This window comes from Sarcophilus harrisii, chromosome 3, assembly GCF_902635505.1.
Source record: "Sarcophilus harrisii chromosome 3, mSarHar1.11, whole genome shotgun sequence".
In the NCBI taxonomy this organism is placed as follows: Eukaryota; Metazoa; Chordata; class Mammalia; order Dasyuromorphia; family Dasyuridae; genus Sarcophilus; species Sarcophilus harrisii.
The window spans coordinates 337,683,021-337,698,803 of NC_045428.1; the positions used below are offsets into that span (position 1 = coordinate 337,683,021).

The 15,783-nt window shown below is 31.7% G+C and overlaps 1 protein-coding gene across 3 annotated transcripts in view; it reads right to left on the reverse strand.

Annotated features, from left to right (window-relative positions):
* The window catches only part of NCKAP5 (NCK associated protein 5), a 679,630-nt gene that overhangs the window by 576,835 nt on the left and 87,012 nt on the right, over positions 1-15,783 (reverse strand). For all 3 annotated transcript variants that reach the window (XM_031963671.1, XM_031963673.1, XM_031963674.1), the window contains exon 2: positions 7,675-7,738. In XM_031963671.1, coding sequence (XP_031819531.1) covers positions 7,675-7,738 — 64 coding nt within the window. The remainder of the gene's footprint in view (positions 1-7,674; positions 7,739-15,783) is intronic.

Here is a 15,783-nt window from a genome sequence, read left to right on the forward strand (position 1 = left end):
ATATCAACCAATACATAGTAAAATGAGAAGAAGCAGGGAAATAATTTAAGATTAAGGAAGGCTGATGAATAAAATAACAAACAATAATCCTAGAGGATTAAAGATGAAACATATTACTTTCTGACTTTCTGACTGAAATATGATTCAATCAATTCAGAATAAGACATTTTGATTTGGATAATAGAGGAGTTTGCTTTGCTTCATGATACATGTTTGTTATGACAGTACTTTTGTTACTCTTTTTGTTTAATTTTGGGGGCATGTAGACTACAATATTCCCAAATACAACCCCAACCAAATTATAAATGTAATTGGTAAATATTTAACAAGGTAAAATAAAATAAAGAAAATATTGCATTTTAAAATGAAATCAATATGTAGCCTACAGAGGTTCTTATGTACAAAGTAGATATTGTTATTTGAATTAGGTACCATATATATAGATACACTTCCCTCATCTTATACTTGAATAGTTTGTATTTTTTGACTCAAGCATAAAATTTTCCTTTAATACATATTAAAAATTCTTGATTTTATTAAATTTAACCCTTTCACTTTAGCCTGTTGAAAATTTTTTTGATCCCAACTCTGTTCTCCAATATGCTAGCTATTCCTCCCAGCTATGGATTATTAGAAATTTTGGTAAAATGTGCATTTAAATAAGCATTAAGTATTTAATATACTTAAATATTTCATCATATATGCATTTATCTAACTCAAGGAATAAATATTGTATACCACAAAGAACAGATCATTTGGGTTTTTTATTAGTGACTTTTCCCCAGAAGTACAAGGATCTATATTACTCCTCTTTGGATTTGTTCCATCATTAATTCATCTTAACGATACATTTATTTGTTAAAGGGAAGAACAACACAAAGCTCAGATCTTTGATATTCTATTATTTCCATTTAAAAGACAGATTTTCTTATGATTATGGAATATAACTGTGGAATGGTTAATATCAGATCAAAATGTTCATTCACATCTTCATTTTTTAAGTTTGAATGAGCCCTTCCCTTCTAACTTTTTCTTTATTTTGATAATCCAGACTTGTGATATCATTTGTTTGGGGACTCTTCAATGCAGAAACTTACTTGACCTAGTATATCTACCACTCTTTTATATCTTATCACTTTGGAGAATTACTCAGGATATTAATATGACATGTATCAAAGATAGGATTTAATCCAAGATTTTTCTGATTCTAAGATTAGTCCTCTATCTCAAAGCTTTTTAAACTGTGGTTTGTGATCCCATATGGGGTCATGTAACTAAATGCAGGGTAAAATTTTGTGGTGTTCTTTTCTAAAATATGATTGTTCTCTGGGAGCAGATTTCCTGGGGGGCTTCTGGAGGCAGCCTTAGTTTCAGTTCAGTGTAATAATCAGCTCAAAGGCAGCCAGCTTGTTAAAAGTTCAAATCTTTTATTGTCTCTTCCAAAATAGCACAGTTAGCTTTCTTTCCTTGGTTCTGAGAGCTCTTGCCATTAGTCCTTTGTCTCTTCCAGCTTCAGCTTCAGCTTCAGCCTCCAGCTAGCTCCCTTTGAAACCTGGCTCTGAATCTCCCGACTGCATTCTGGCTCTCAATCTCCTCAACTGATTCTTGCTTTCTCCATCTCTCCAAAGTCTCTAGTGCTTGTCCTTTTATATCCTCTTTTAGAGGTGTGAATTCAAAGGTTGACTCCTCCTCCTAGAGAGTGGGATTGTGGGTTCCTGACTCCATTGAACTTGTGAATCTCATACTGAATCCTGACTTATGAATCTCGAATGCTAATGTGTGAACTCTTAAAGGTGTGAAAGCTGTGAACTCTGAACTAGAGAACTGCTAAGCATGATGCTAAAATTAGACAACTGAATTATCACATTGTAAGAATCCTAACAAAATTTGGTAAATAAAATTTTCTGAATACAATAATGAAAAATTAACTTAAAATAAAATATGTAACAATCCAAGATGTTTCTGGTAGCACTTAGCCATGTTACATTGTGTGACTTCACTGGAGTCTTAATTCTAAACACTTTGCACTGCATATGGAGAAACACTGTCAGAAACACCTTGGTTCAGATTTGAGACAGGATTATATAAAAATTTTTCCATTGAAAAGGAGTCCCAAGTGGAAAAAAAATTAAGAAGTCATGCTCTAATATATTGTATGATTCCCTCTACAATAATATTTAGAGGTCATTTAACCTAATCTTATTTTACAGATAAAATGGCTGAGATCACAGAAAAAAGGCCCAAGGTCATATAGCATAGCCAATCAATATCCTGGAATGTAGGTTTTAATTTTCACATTTTAAGTGTTTTTTCTATAGTATCAGATACATAACTTTAGTGACTGAAGGGATGGTTGAATGGCAAACTTCAAACAATCGATTGAAATATTAGGCCATTTACTTTCTAGGGTATGGGTTATTCATGTGTATTGTTTTGTTTTATTTTGTTTTTCCAAATGCTTAGCCTATACTGATCTAACTGCTCCTGGGTACCCTTTTCCGAGAGAAGACTAGAGGATACTCAATTCCATTCATTGTTTTTGTTTGTTTGTTTTGTTTTATTTTTCATTTTGTTGCTGTTAAATGACTAGAGTTGAGAGGTAGGATGGAGACAAAGGAAGAAGAAATTATAACTCTTAGCCAAAGAGAACATTTATATCATGTATTATGTTTAGTTCCATTTAGCAAGGCATTCTTAAACTTTCCTTACCTTGAATCATGATGAATTAACTATACTGAAAATGTCATCTTGAAGGAAATAGAAAAGAACTTCTTAAGCATAAAATCAAATCTCTTCATACATATCATATTATTTTATATTCTCATTTCATTAATGTCCAATGAAAATTTATTTTCTTGCTTCACTGAGGAATGTGAACATGTTTTTGAGCTTTTGAATGCTAACTGTACTGGGGAACACAAACTTTGAAATTACTACTAAGCTGGAAAGATTTCATATAAAGAAGTCCAGTAATGAAGTGTGCATCTGTCACTCTGGAATCAGTCCAGCTAAGTTTACAAAGGCTCATTAACAAAATGTTGGACAATGGGTGATGAATTTCTCCTTTGACAGCAACTTTTAAAGAGTGTCTATCAAATTTTAGAGGGGTTGCAATATGCTTTATTGGAAGGAATATTAATATTAACTATGTCATAGATTCTTAAATTATCCCTATATCTGTATTATATAGTAGAAAGTGCTATATATAGACTGAAGTCAAAAGACTTATTTAGCCACAAGACATTTAACTTCTTTAGGTTTCAGTAGGCTCATATATAAAACAAGAGAATCAAACTAGAGAATCTTTAAATTCCTTTCTAGTTTTAGATTCCAGGAAGTTTTATTCAATTAACCACATAATCAAAGGAAGATTAGATTTGGTATTGAAAGTTTAAAATGTTGTTGGAAAATATATAAAATAAGAATGTACTTATTCCTGTTATGTGTGACTATAAGATTGACTCTATAAGTCAAGTACAAATATTAGCTTTAATTACTTACCATATTCATATCTATTCATACCTTAGTCTGACCGAATTCTGTTGAGTAAATGTGTTCCAGAATGTTGGAGGAACTAGAATTTCTCTCTCTCTCCCTGCTTTCTTCCCTCTCTTCCTCCCTACTTCTCTCTCTCTCTCTTTCCTCCTCCTCCTCCTTCTCCTTTTCCTTCTTCTTCTCTCATTCTCTCTCTCTGTCTGTCTCTGTCTCTCTATCTGTCTCTCCCTGTCTCCCTGTCTCTCTCTCTTTGTTTCTCCCATGATTTTAAATATATATATATATATATATATATATAGTCAAACTCATCTTATACTCTGAAACTCACTTCCACATTCCACATTTCTAACTACTTAATGGGCCTCTTTACCTGGATATTCTACCAGGAGCTTGAACTTACAACATTAATATTTGAATTCATCATTTCCCCTAAATTTATTCTTCTTCCCAACTATATCACTTCTCTTAATAGTACCACCATTTTCTCAGTTACACAGGTTTGAAACTAAACAGTCAACTTTGACTATCAATTCACTCCTCTTCAACCCCCACCCCCACCCTGCCACATAATAATCAGTTCCCAAGATTCAGATTCTGTATCTTCTACACTTACCCTTTCTCTCTAATCATACTATTATATTTTGATTTTTGGTCTTCACTTCCTATGAGATAAGAATATTAAAATGGGTTCCTAAAGAATCTCTCTGTTCTCTTTTCCTATTTGTAAACTATCTGATCTTGGAATTAGTCTAGTTTTACACAATCTGTCAGGTCCCTCTTTTTATTGTTCCTCAAATTATGATATCACTTAGAGACTTGTCTGAAGCATAAAAAGGTTAAATGACTTACCTACTGTAATTCAGCTAGTGCTGGTCAGAAGCAAGATTTCAATAAAGGTCTTACTAATAATGAGATCGGTCCTCAATCCATTATATTATTTCTCATTATTAGCAACATTGCTATAAGATCCAAAATAAAGATGAACATCCACAAATCCATTGGCATATTTCAATTAAGCATATATACTTTTAAAGATTACATTTTGTTTCCCTAAATTCCTGCTTTAATTAAAATGGGAGAGTTTTCTGATTTTTTTTCTCTGTAAGGTACAATGCAAACATTTTGGTTCTAAAAAGGATTCTTTTAGTAGCATATATAATTGTTCCACATTAAGAAGTGGATCCTTTTTTTATTAAAAAGATTTCAAAAACTCAAAATAACTAAGAAACTGTAGCATAGAAATGTGTATAAATATTATTTGAAAAACATTTACAATTTTACATATTCCCTTGGTTCATGGTGTTGACTACACCAATCTCTTTAATAACACCATTGGAATCAAAGATTCAATTCTTATCCCTGCCCCTTTCATCTATACATCTGTGTTGTGATTTTTTTTTTAACTAGACCTCTGAATTCATTAGTGTAGAGAAATCCCTCAAAGGAATTTCTCTCTATTAATGATGAGCATGTGGTGAGTCACATAGCCAATATTTGCCAGAGACAGGGCTCAAGTGCATTTATTCCTCAGTTTAAGGTCAGTTCTTTCTTTAATTTGCCTCTACCACATCAATGTAAGAAGGAAAAAAAAATATTTTCCCTTGCATATTATATTAAGGTAACAACCACAACCACAATAGGAAGAATAAGAGGAGGAAGGAATAACAGCAGCAGCAGCAATGTCAGTATTGATTATAACAACAGCTAGCATTTATAAAGCACTTCACAAATATTATCTCATTTTGTCCTCACATTAACTCTGGAGAGTTAATGCTATTATTACCTCCATTTTACAGATCAGGAAACAGGAGCAAACAGAGAAGTGACTTCCTGAGGCCACACAGTTAGCAGGTATCTAATATTGGTTTAAAAGTAGTCTTCCTCACTCCATATCCAATGCTCCATACAGACTGCATGTTAAACATTGTGGAATAAATACTGAATCAGAAATCAGAAACCTGCCTTCCAAATTGGGTTTTGCTAGTCACATCATCTTTTTGAAGTTTTGAAGTGTCTTTTACTCTGTTTACATTTGTATAAGATTAAATGGGCTGGACTAGATCACTTAAGATCCCTAAGATCCTTTAAAATTCTAATCCTATGAACACATGATTATTTAGGATTGTTACTTTGCATAATTGGACAGAATATCTTGAAATTACTAAATCCATCAAGCAAATATTCATGTTTTAACCTAGTTATATAGGGTGGAAAGTTTCTTAGAAGCATAAATCAAAAATTCAAATGGTTTATTAATAAGTGGTGTAAATTAAAATGTACAAGACATAAAAGTATAAAAGGTATAAAGCATTTGCCTAAAATATTTTTAAAATTAAAGAAAGATAAAAATGAGAGAAAAACATTCAGTCATTGGTGGGGATGAGGGGAACAAGCCAAATACAATGCAAAGTAGAAAGAAAAGAGTAAAAAAAAATCTGTGAGATTTTTTTTCAAGTAGTAGAAACTTTTTCAATTAAAATACTGGAAGTTTATTTTTCTTCTATGCCTGCTTTTTTTCTTTTTAAAAAATGGATAGGCACTACCTCTCAGACAGTTTAGGTTCGATCCCTCTAGAAACCAGAGCCAGATTCATTTAAGGTTTGTTCTAAGACTTTGAATTTCTAATGAACACAAAGAATAAGTTAGCTGACTTGAATGCTCTTCTCTGGTTATATTTATTTATTGACAGAATAATCTGCACATCATAGATAATTGTGAGTGTAAGTGACTATAAAACCTTAATTCAATAAAAGAGAGTTTCAGAGTCAAACAATTGTAGAGTCAGATGGACCCTTAGAGGTTATGTAATATAACATTTTAAAGATGAGGAATTTGAAATCCAGAGGAGATAGGTGACCAGTTTGAGTGACTAATGATATTTAAATATTATGATAATGACCTGATTTAATGTATTTCTTATTACATTGAATATAAAGTCCAGTCTGAAAATTCTCCATACAGTATATTTGATAAATTGACTAGTTTAATTTATGTCCCTATCTTTTAAATCTAATTTTTCAAGATATTAATGAAGTTTGGTTGTTTTGTTTTGTTTTGTTTTTCTCTACAACCCTTTTTTCCTTATGGAAAATATCCAATTAAAGAAAATTAGGTTAAGGAATTCATTAATTGCTTATCATCCAACTTCTAGACTTCTAAGTGCATATATTTGGTCAGATTCACATCTATAAACATTCTCCAAAATAATTTTATCTCCAGAATTTGGAATAATCATTCCTCTGAATTTGGCCTTTTCTTTTAGCTTTTTGCTGTCCAACATTAAGGAAAGTTTATCTCACAAAAGTTCTGTCCTTTAAACATGGTGGATTTCTAATCAGCATTTATGAAGCCACATGATTATGAACATTAAATATCTGAAAATATCACTTTAAAAATAATCTCACCTCCCCCAAATTTTCATAGACAAAAAGTCTATGAAAAAAGGGGAAGAAAAAAGTGCCCATGGTCTGTTGTCTCAGGGGTAGCAGCACCAGGTAACCCCCCACACACACAAAAAAAAAATATTTTGTGGGTCTCAGGACAGACATCTTTGATGTGATTAGTGTACAATTAGTTATTTGGGCAAAAGACATGATATAAAGTCAAGATCCTGTAAACCAAAACAACCTCATCGATTTTAGAGCAATTCAAAACAACAACAACAACAAATCAGTTTTCTAAATGGCATAAGAGGTTAAAAAAAAAAAAACTACTGAAATAATGGAAAGTGAGGAAGAATGGAAGATTATAACATTATTGAACATCTTGCACTGTCTTTGCATACATAACCACCCATACCTGTTCTCTGTACTTGGAAAGCATAAGCAATTGTTAAATATTCTAATTTGGCAATTGGATATCACTCATTTCTGATCATGGTGCTCCTAGACTTTCCAATTGGATCTCTGAGGATCCAATAGATCATCACAAAGGAGGCAGAATGAACCTACAACAAGAGTGGGGGAACAGGACTTTTTTAGAGCAGGTGACTTTTTTTTGGCAAGTAGCAGAATTGTCTAAATTACATTACAAACATCATTTACCAAAATATCATTAACTTTGATGTAAGACAAATTATTTCCTGATCTCTCCTTAATTAGACAAAAATGCTTTCTGAACCACAAACCCTTGAATGAAAGGATCAAAACAGAATTTGGAAAGAGAATATTTTAGGCTCACCATTGTTCCTTCCCTTCTACTTCGGGCAACTTCCCGCTGCAGGCGAGCCACAGCCAACTTCTCCCTGAGAGGAAGAAAAGACCATGGATAGTGGTTCATTTTTTTTCAGAGCAGATAAGATGAAACATTTACATGGATGGCAGTGTTACATTTGTTTGATATCTCCAGGATCACTCCCTTCCTGGTAAAGCTCTCCTCCTTGACCAGGTTTGTTGTATAAAATTTTTGAGGGATTATATAGAACTGTATTATTTTCATGTAATGATCATGAAATGTAAAATCACTTCTCCCTTCTGATCAGGTGGTTACAAAGTAGGATTAAATATTTCCTATGTGGTTATTGTTTTATATTTGTGTAGTTATATCATTCAAAAATTGTTTTTTTTTCCTATGTTTCAATTTTCTTTCGTTAAACAAAATTTGCTGATACCTCTTTTTTTTTTTTTAACACTTAGATGCTCCATTTATTTCCCTGTTTCTAGTCCATCCACAAATAAAAGAATATGTATACTGTTTCATTAAATATGAAAATGTAGATTTGAAAAAGAATATTTTTAATACAACAGTTTATCTCAAGTATTCAATTCATGACAATTCCATTTGTAGTCAATATTTTTAGGAACCTATTCAATACATAAATTTTCATATGCATATATTTTAAGAATATATCAATTACAATAAATATTCCAATTATATTTAATGCAAAGTAGCCCTACATAAAGGAAAGAGCCTTGGACTAGGAATTAGCATGTGACCAGGTCTAATGTAGACTTTCCCAATAACTAATTGTATGACCTTAAACAAATTACAGTCTATTGCCGCTAAGGATCTCAGCTGGCTCATATCTAAAATGAGATGAAAATCATTTCATTCATAATTTTTATATTCATACTATGGTGAAAATAATACTAAATATTATAGGGAAGCTTTAAATTTGAACAAACCATTTCTGGTTGTCCAGAATTGTTAGCCATTAGTTATAACTGAGATTATTCAGGAAGAGATCATTACATATCATAAAATGTATACCAATTCATTACAGAGGAAGGAGAAAAGAAGTAGTGTGCCATAGTGTATAGAACATTGAACTTGGAATCAGGAAGACTTGAATTTAAGTCCTACCACAAGCACTTATTAGCTGACAGATCCTGAAAATTATATTAAATCTCTGTACCTTAAAGATGTCAACCTTATCTAGGACTATTGTACATTTTACATACCCCTCTTTAAATCAAGGATAGAGAGTTTCAGGCACATAATCTGGATATATCAATCTAATTTCTTCTGGAATTTTTTTTTATATTTATGGAATAAGTCTTATGTTTATGGAATAAGTACCTTGAAACAGTATCCCTATCTGTGCTAATCACTTTAAAACTAAAACGTTTTTAATCCCCAGGAGAAGTAGCCTAAAAAAGTCACAAAGATCAAATATAATGTCATGAAATCTGATTCTGTGATTCTTTCTCTCTAAGTACTTGCTTCATTGTGCCTGGCCAGATTACATTTTAAAAATTGTTGTCTGTGTGTGTCACATACTTTTACATGCATGAGAAAAAAATGTCTAATTTTTAAATTTATTTAAAATTATATCTATATATAACATGTGCATTCTATATGTATACACACACACATATACACACACACACATCCTTATATGCTGTGTGTGTGTGACTCTCATAATTCCACGTATCAGGAAAATGTCTAAATTCTCTGCACAGGGTTATTCTAACTTCCCTAGTTTTACTATGGTTGATTTTGACAGATTCAAGAAATGAGGATCAGGAGCCCTGAAAAGAAAATTGGTTCTAAGAAGAACACACTTAGGAGCAGTGGCATTTAGTGCTCATTAAATGCTAGTTGATTGAACTCTTCAATTTTAATCAGTTTGTATATTGCTGACATATTATTAGGAAGGTAGCATATCCATTAATGTGAAACCATGGTCAGATTACTTGTATTAATTAAGGAAACAGGAAAAGTCATAAGATAATTACAAAGCCTGCTAGGGGATAATGGTTGCTCATCTATCCCCTCTTCTAAGAGCTGTTTTTGTTTTGTTTTGCTTTGTTTTCTTGTTTTAGAGCAAGGTTCGAAGGACAAAGCCTAATTATTCACCATATCTGGTTTATATGGAAAAAAACATTATACTGAGAGACATATTTTTTTTTAAACCTAGAAATGGAGGAAAAAACAATATTTTTTTTCCTTTTGATAACAATATCAATTAACCTAAATTCAAAGGAAAAATGACATAATCTACAGACAGGCTATCTCCAAATGTGTTATACAAAAGGACTCTTTAACTTAAACGTCTGGAGCCTAAGACCTTGCTAAAATTATACATACATACAAACATATGTGCAGGTGTATATATACATGCATATATGAAAGACATATGAAAAGTATGTACATATGTGTATTACATATTTACTGTGATATAAAAGTTAATTTAAAAGCACTAATCAGCTTTAATGTGAATCAGATGATGGCCAATTCTTGTTCTAGCTACTTTCATGTTGAGTTGCTATCTGTCATCTGTTAATATAGACCATGGGAAAAGATAATCTAATCATTTTAATTGTTCTGTAGTTTTTAGTGAGAAAATTTATTTATAAAATCTAAAAATTAAAAAAAATTTACCTTTTATCCCAACCGTACCTTTCTAAAAGTTTATAATTCAGGAAAATGGCAATCACTTTGAAATGGTTATCTATAAAAGTATCAACATTACTTAATTATTGATTTTGTAAAACATTAGACTGGCAAAACAGAAATCAGGAGCTGGAAAATTATAATGTAGTATATAGGGCATGGTTTTTGAATCAGGAAGAACTGAGTTCAAATCTATCTGCACCACTTAAAAGCTATGCAATTAAGTATATTTTAAACCTCTTCTTAGCTTCTTTATTCTTAAAATAGGCATAATTATCCCAATAGTTATAATTTCACAGAAGTACTGTAAGACTAAACAGAGAAAAGCTATGGAATATGCTATATAGATGCCAATTACTATTATTATTGTTGACATAATAGGAACAGAGACAGTTTAAAAATAATGAATGTAATGTGTGAACATACATTTATGCCTTTCTATCCTAGAAAGGCATAATTTCCTGGAAAATACACCTTTCTCTTTTAAAGTCAACATGCACACATACCACAAAAAATTGTTTAACTGTTTGGGAACTATACCATTATTACATAGGTTTTTAAGTTAACAAACACAAACTAGTAGTCTTGAGCAAAAATGACACCCTGAAACTATGTCTTTATTGAAAAATATTTTACAAAATTGGTTTAAATCATATTTCAAAGGAAATGGGAATATCAGTTGAATCTTGACTATATCTAAATTTTTGTTTTTTCCAAATGTTCTTCCTGGAACTTTCTCTCCCTCCCAATCTTTCTGACTCTATCAGTCTTTAAGTCTATTTCTCCATATCTGTCTCTTTTTGTCTCTGTCGTCTGTTCTCTATCTCTGTTTCTCTGTGTATCTCTGTGTGTATGTATTATGTGTTCTGGTGATGTTTCAAAAGATTTTTCTTCTCTACTTCTACTAACATTCTGGTATTTCTGGTTTAACATGGAGGAATGGATTATAGTTGATAGATAGAAAAATGCACCTGCAGTCATATTTTCAGGTTTGTAGGCTGTTTTGCTATCTTAATGTTACCTATATCCATAGAAAAAAGGGTGGGGGGGTATGACACTTCTGTATTTGAGTCTGATAATCTCTTTTCATTTGGGTTCACTGATCCTTTAAATATTTTTCTGTTTTTAATAACTATATATGACTGGTATACTAACTATAACTTTTATGCAAATCCAAAGTTCTTTGGAATTGTTTTGTGAAAAAATCTGATACCTGCCTTTTGTGTTAATAAAGGTAAATGACACAAAAATATCTAATCCTATTTTAAGACCTTACTTCACATGCTGGAAAGTGTCAACGGCCATTTAGTTTTGTTAAGTTCTCTTAGTAGAAATTGGAATGATATATTATAAAATGTGGGGGAGGGTGACGATTTCAAAACAAAGGTTTAAGGATGTTTCAAGAGAGATAGGTACAAGAGTTATTTATTTTTCTTTACAATAGTAGAAAAGGAATAAAATTGTCCACATGGTAGAACAAAAGTGATTATGACAAGTTCAAACTCTTGTCAATGGAAAAATTCTTCTCACAGAAGACCCATTAAATAGAGTCCCTATTCCCATTCAATTTTACACTTGAATGGAGAATTACACTAAGGTTTATCAAATCCTTCAAGATGGACCATATTCAAGATATGGCCTTGTTCAAATAACCACAATATCCAATTATTCTGGACCAATAGGAGATTAATATATAGGAAAGCCTATAATTACAAAAAATATGTGGTAAAAGAGTACTTTTAAAAAAGGATTTGTTTTATAATGTTTTCCATTAGTAAATTCTGGTAGTTAAATGAGCTTCATTTAGTTAAAAATAAAAACTTTTTCTGTGATTCATGAATTTTCAAGTACCAGTCACTTGCCTAAAAACAAAGACCATATTTTTTGCCCACATTTCCTCATGGTGTCTGTAAGCCAAGGATGTTGGCAACATGTAAAATCCCCCAAATGTCAAAGTCAGAATGATCTGTGCATGAGAAGAAAAAAACTTTCTCCAATGAGAAACAGCTTTTCGATTGGCATATAGTCAGTTTGTGATGTGTGGAGACCTCAAAGTTAAGGGCACTACGTAGCCATCTGTTGCATGAGTGTCGAAAGCCAGCCCTGTCTGGAGACAAATCAATTTTATGTTACCACTTTAAATGGCCTGCCAGCTCATCCACCCATCCTCTGAATGAAACCACTGTGTACTCAAGTCTTTTACCAGGCAGATGGTTACCTTCAGTTAAGATGCCCTTGATGGAAGAACAGAAATGTCACTCTGTTTAAGTGTGACAAATAAGGTTTTCTACTATCAATCTCCATTTGTGAAGAATTGTTTCTACACACTTTAAATCTGATTACCCCAAAATACAGAAGATGAACAATTCCTTTGTAAAAGATTGGCATGTGTGTGTGTGTGTGTGTGTGTGTGTGTGTGTGTGTGTAGGTGTGCCTCACTTTAAGTAAACTGTTGTAAAGTCTCATTGCACTATAATTCAAGTAATTTGAAACTACTAGCAGCTACCATTATATTTTATGATTGCTTTTTATATTTCCTCATTATTTTATAAGAAAGACACAAATTATTACTAAACAACTTGTATAAAAAGAAAATAATGACATAATAACCCCTTTGCCCAATATCCAAAGTCCTCTAAAATGAGAATTCTTAATCTCAGGTCTGTAAACTTAGTTTTTCTTTTTTATTGATAAATGCATTTTAATATAATTACTTTACATTTGTAATCCTGTGTGCTTTGTTTTATATATTTAAAATAATTTTGTGTTCTGTGAAGGGAAGATTTTAGCAGACCCTCAAAGTGAATCATCACATAAATTAAGTAAAGAATATTTGTTGATGGGGCAGATAGGTGGAGTAGTAAATAGAGCACCAGCCCTGAAGTAAGGAGGATCTGAGTTCAAATTTGATCTCAGACACTTAACACTTCCTAGTTTGTGATCCTGGGCAAGTCACTTAATCCCAATTGCCTCAAGAAAAAAAAAAAAAAAAAAGAATGTTGTTGTTGTTCTCTGTCTTCTCTCCTTCCCAGTTGACAATTACATCCTCTTAAAAAAAAATAGCAGTTGTTTGAGGGTCTTCTCTATTACATTGATAATACAACAGGAGTTATTACATTTATCTGTTTTTATTTTTATTTGCTATACTCTAAGTTGCATGAAACCAGGGACCATGCTAAAAACTGAACTTTATATTTCCTTCAATTCCTAAGAGATGACTGAATATATTAGACATTTAATACATTTAATAATTATCTGTTGAATGAACAAAGTCAACTTTTTTTAAACATTTAGTCAATTGTTTTCATCTTATGCAAAACTAGATTTTTAAATATGGAAGGAAACTTAGAGCCCCTCCAGACTCACTTTTTATATTTATAATCTTTGAGAAAGATAAGTGATAATGCTAACCATGATGACCCTGAAGCACTGTAAGAATTGAAGAATCTTCTATTAATAAAAGATTAAATTATGTTTGAGTAGTTTTAGTTTTGTGAATGGCTGTTATATATATTTTATGTGTGGTGATATGACCATATTCAAATAATCAGAATATTTAATTATTCTGAACCAAAATTATTGGGTTTATATATTTTATATGTTATTCCTATATAAAAGAGTTCTGTTCTATCCACTTCATAATTTTACATCATGGTTTCATGGAATCATTTATCCCCCACTTACCTTCTCTCCATATTATGTTTCCCTTTCCCTTCAATGTCTTTTTTGCTTCCAGGCTAGAGCAGCATATTTTTCCCAGATACCAAATAGGATTATGGTGTCACAAGATTAAAACTTGAAGATACTTTAGAGATTATCTAATTCAATCTTTCTATATTTCATAAATTAGAAAATTAAGGCCTATTGAAGTTAGTTCTAAATCACGTAGCTGTCAGAGAGCTGAAAAGTTCTCTGTCTCTGAATCAAGTGCAAGACTCCTGAACATGTCCATCTTTCAAAGACCTCTGAAATCCCCTGTTTGTTTCATAAAGCCTTCATTGACTTTGGTAGAAAAAAAGATAATGTTTTATGTCTTCTCTTAGCCAATTTCATTTTAACTTCACCTTTCTGTATTTGCAGCTCATTTATATCTTTATCTCATTACGTTTGCATGTTCTGCACACTTTCAGCACTTTATAAAGTTTGTTTTTATCTTTACTGCTTATACTTTATCAAAGATCCCACCACAAGATGTGATCATAAGTAGAGCTGTATAGATCAGTCTTTTATTCATATATTTCATTTTTATATTCAATTTTGGAAAGGCCATGAAAGGAATTATGATAGAAAATTAGCTACACTTAAATACTCTTTGCCCCAATTCCAATTACTGATGATGTGGGATATTTAGTCATAAAGAAAAATATCTCTTCATGAATCAATCTATCCACTTATCAATTTATCCATCTATTTCAGTGAGAATAAAGACAACAAGAAAACTTACATACACATTCATAGTATGTTTGTGGTAACAAGAAACTAAAACTTGAAAACAAGGTGGTACCAATTGACTATAGAACAAACTCCAGTATGTGAATGGAATGGAATACAGTTAAAAAAAAAAAAAAAGAACTAAAAAAGATACATACCATAAATATAGAATATAAAAGAAAAAATACAAAAAGGTAAAGTGATTAATTATGATAAATAATTTTGGTTCTGAAGAACAAATAATGAAACATACCTCCCTTTTCTCAATAAGGAGTCAGGAAATCAGGTAGAAAGTTGTATCATCATCAGAAATCAGTAATTGTCATTCCTTGTTTTTTATTTAACTGTTTAAATTTGTCACAAGAGAAGGTTCATTCTTAAGCTCAGGGAACAGTAAAGGATAATTCAGAATGGTTGTGATGTAAAAACAAAACAACAATAAAACTTTTTTTTTCTTAATTTACTTCTACTGTTTCACTAAAGTTCAGTGGAGACAAAGAGCAATGAACTGATTTCAGATCATTCTTATTTTGCATATGAATAAATGAGCTTCAAGGGGGTTGAGTGAACATGATGTAGTATGATATAATGGCTAGATATCTGCTTTTGCAGCTAAAAAGACCTGGATTGAAATTCTATCTCAGACACTTATTAGATTGGGCAAGTTACTTATCTGGGACTCAATTTACCTATCTATAAAATGGAGGGTTGGACTTAAAAAGTCCCTTCAGGTTTTAAGTTTGTGATTCTATCATTAATTTCTGTTCTAGATATATGATCCTATAAAAATGTAAGTAAATGTTTTGTTGTTGTTGTTGTTGTTGTTGTTGCTGAGAGGCATGTCACTATGGTTGCTACTATTATTCAAGAAGTAGTCACAGAGAGAATTCAGTAATGTTTGAAACTCCCTAAGTCACAAATCTAGGAAGAATGACCTTTTGAAGATCTTTCTCCTACTCAGTGAATTACCCTTCACCCATTTCTTTCTTCCATTCCCCCTTTCTCTGGTCTTTGGGAATCAGT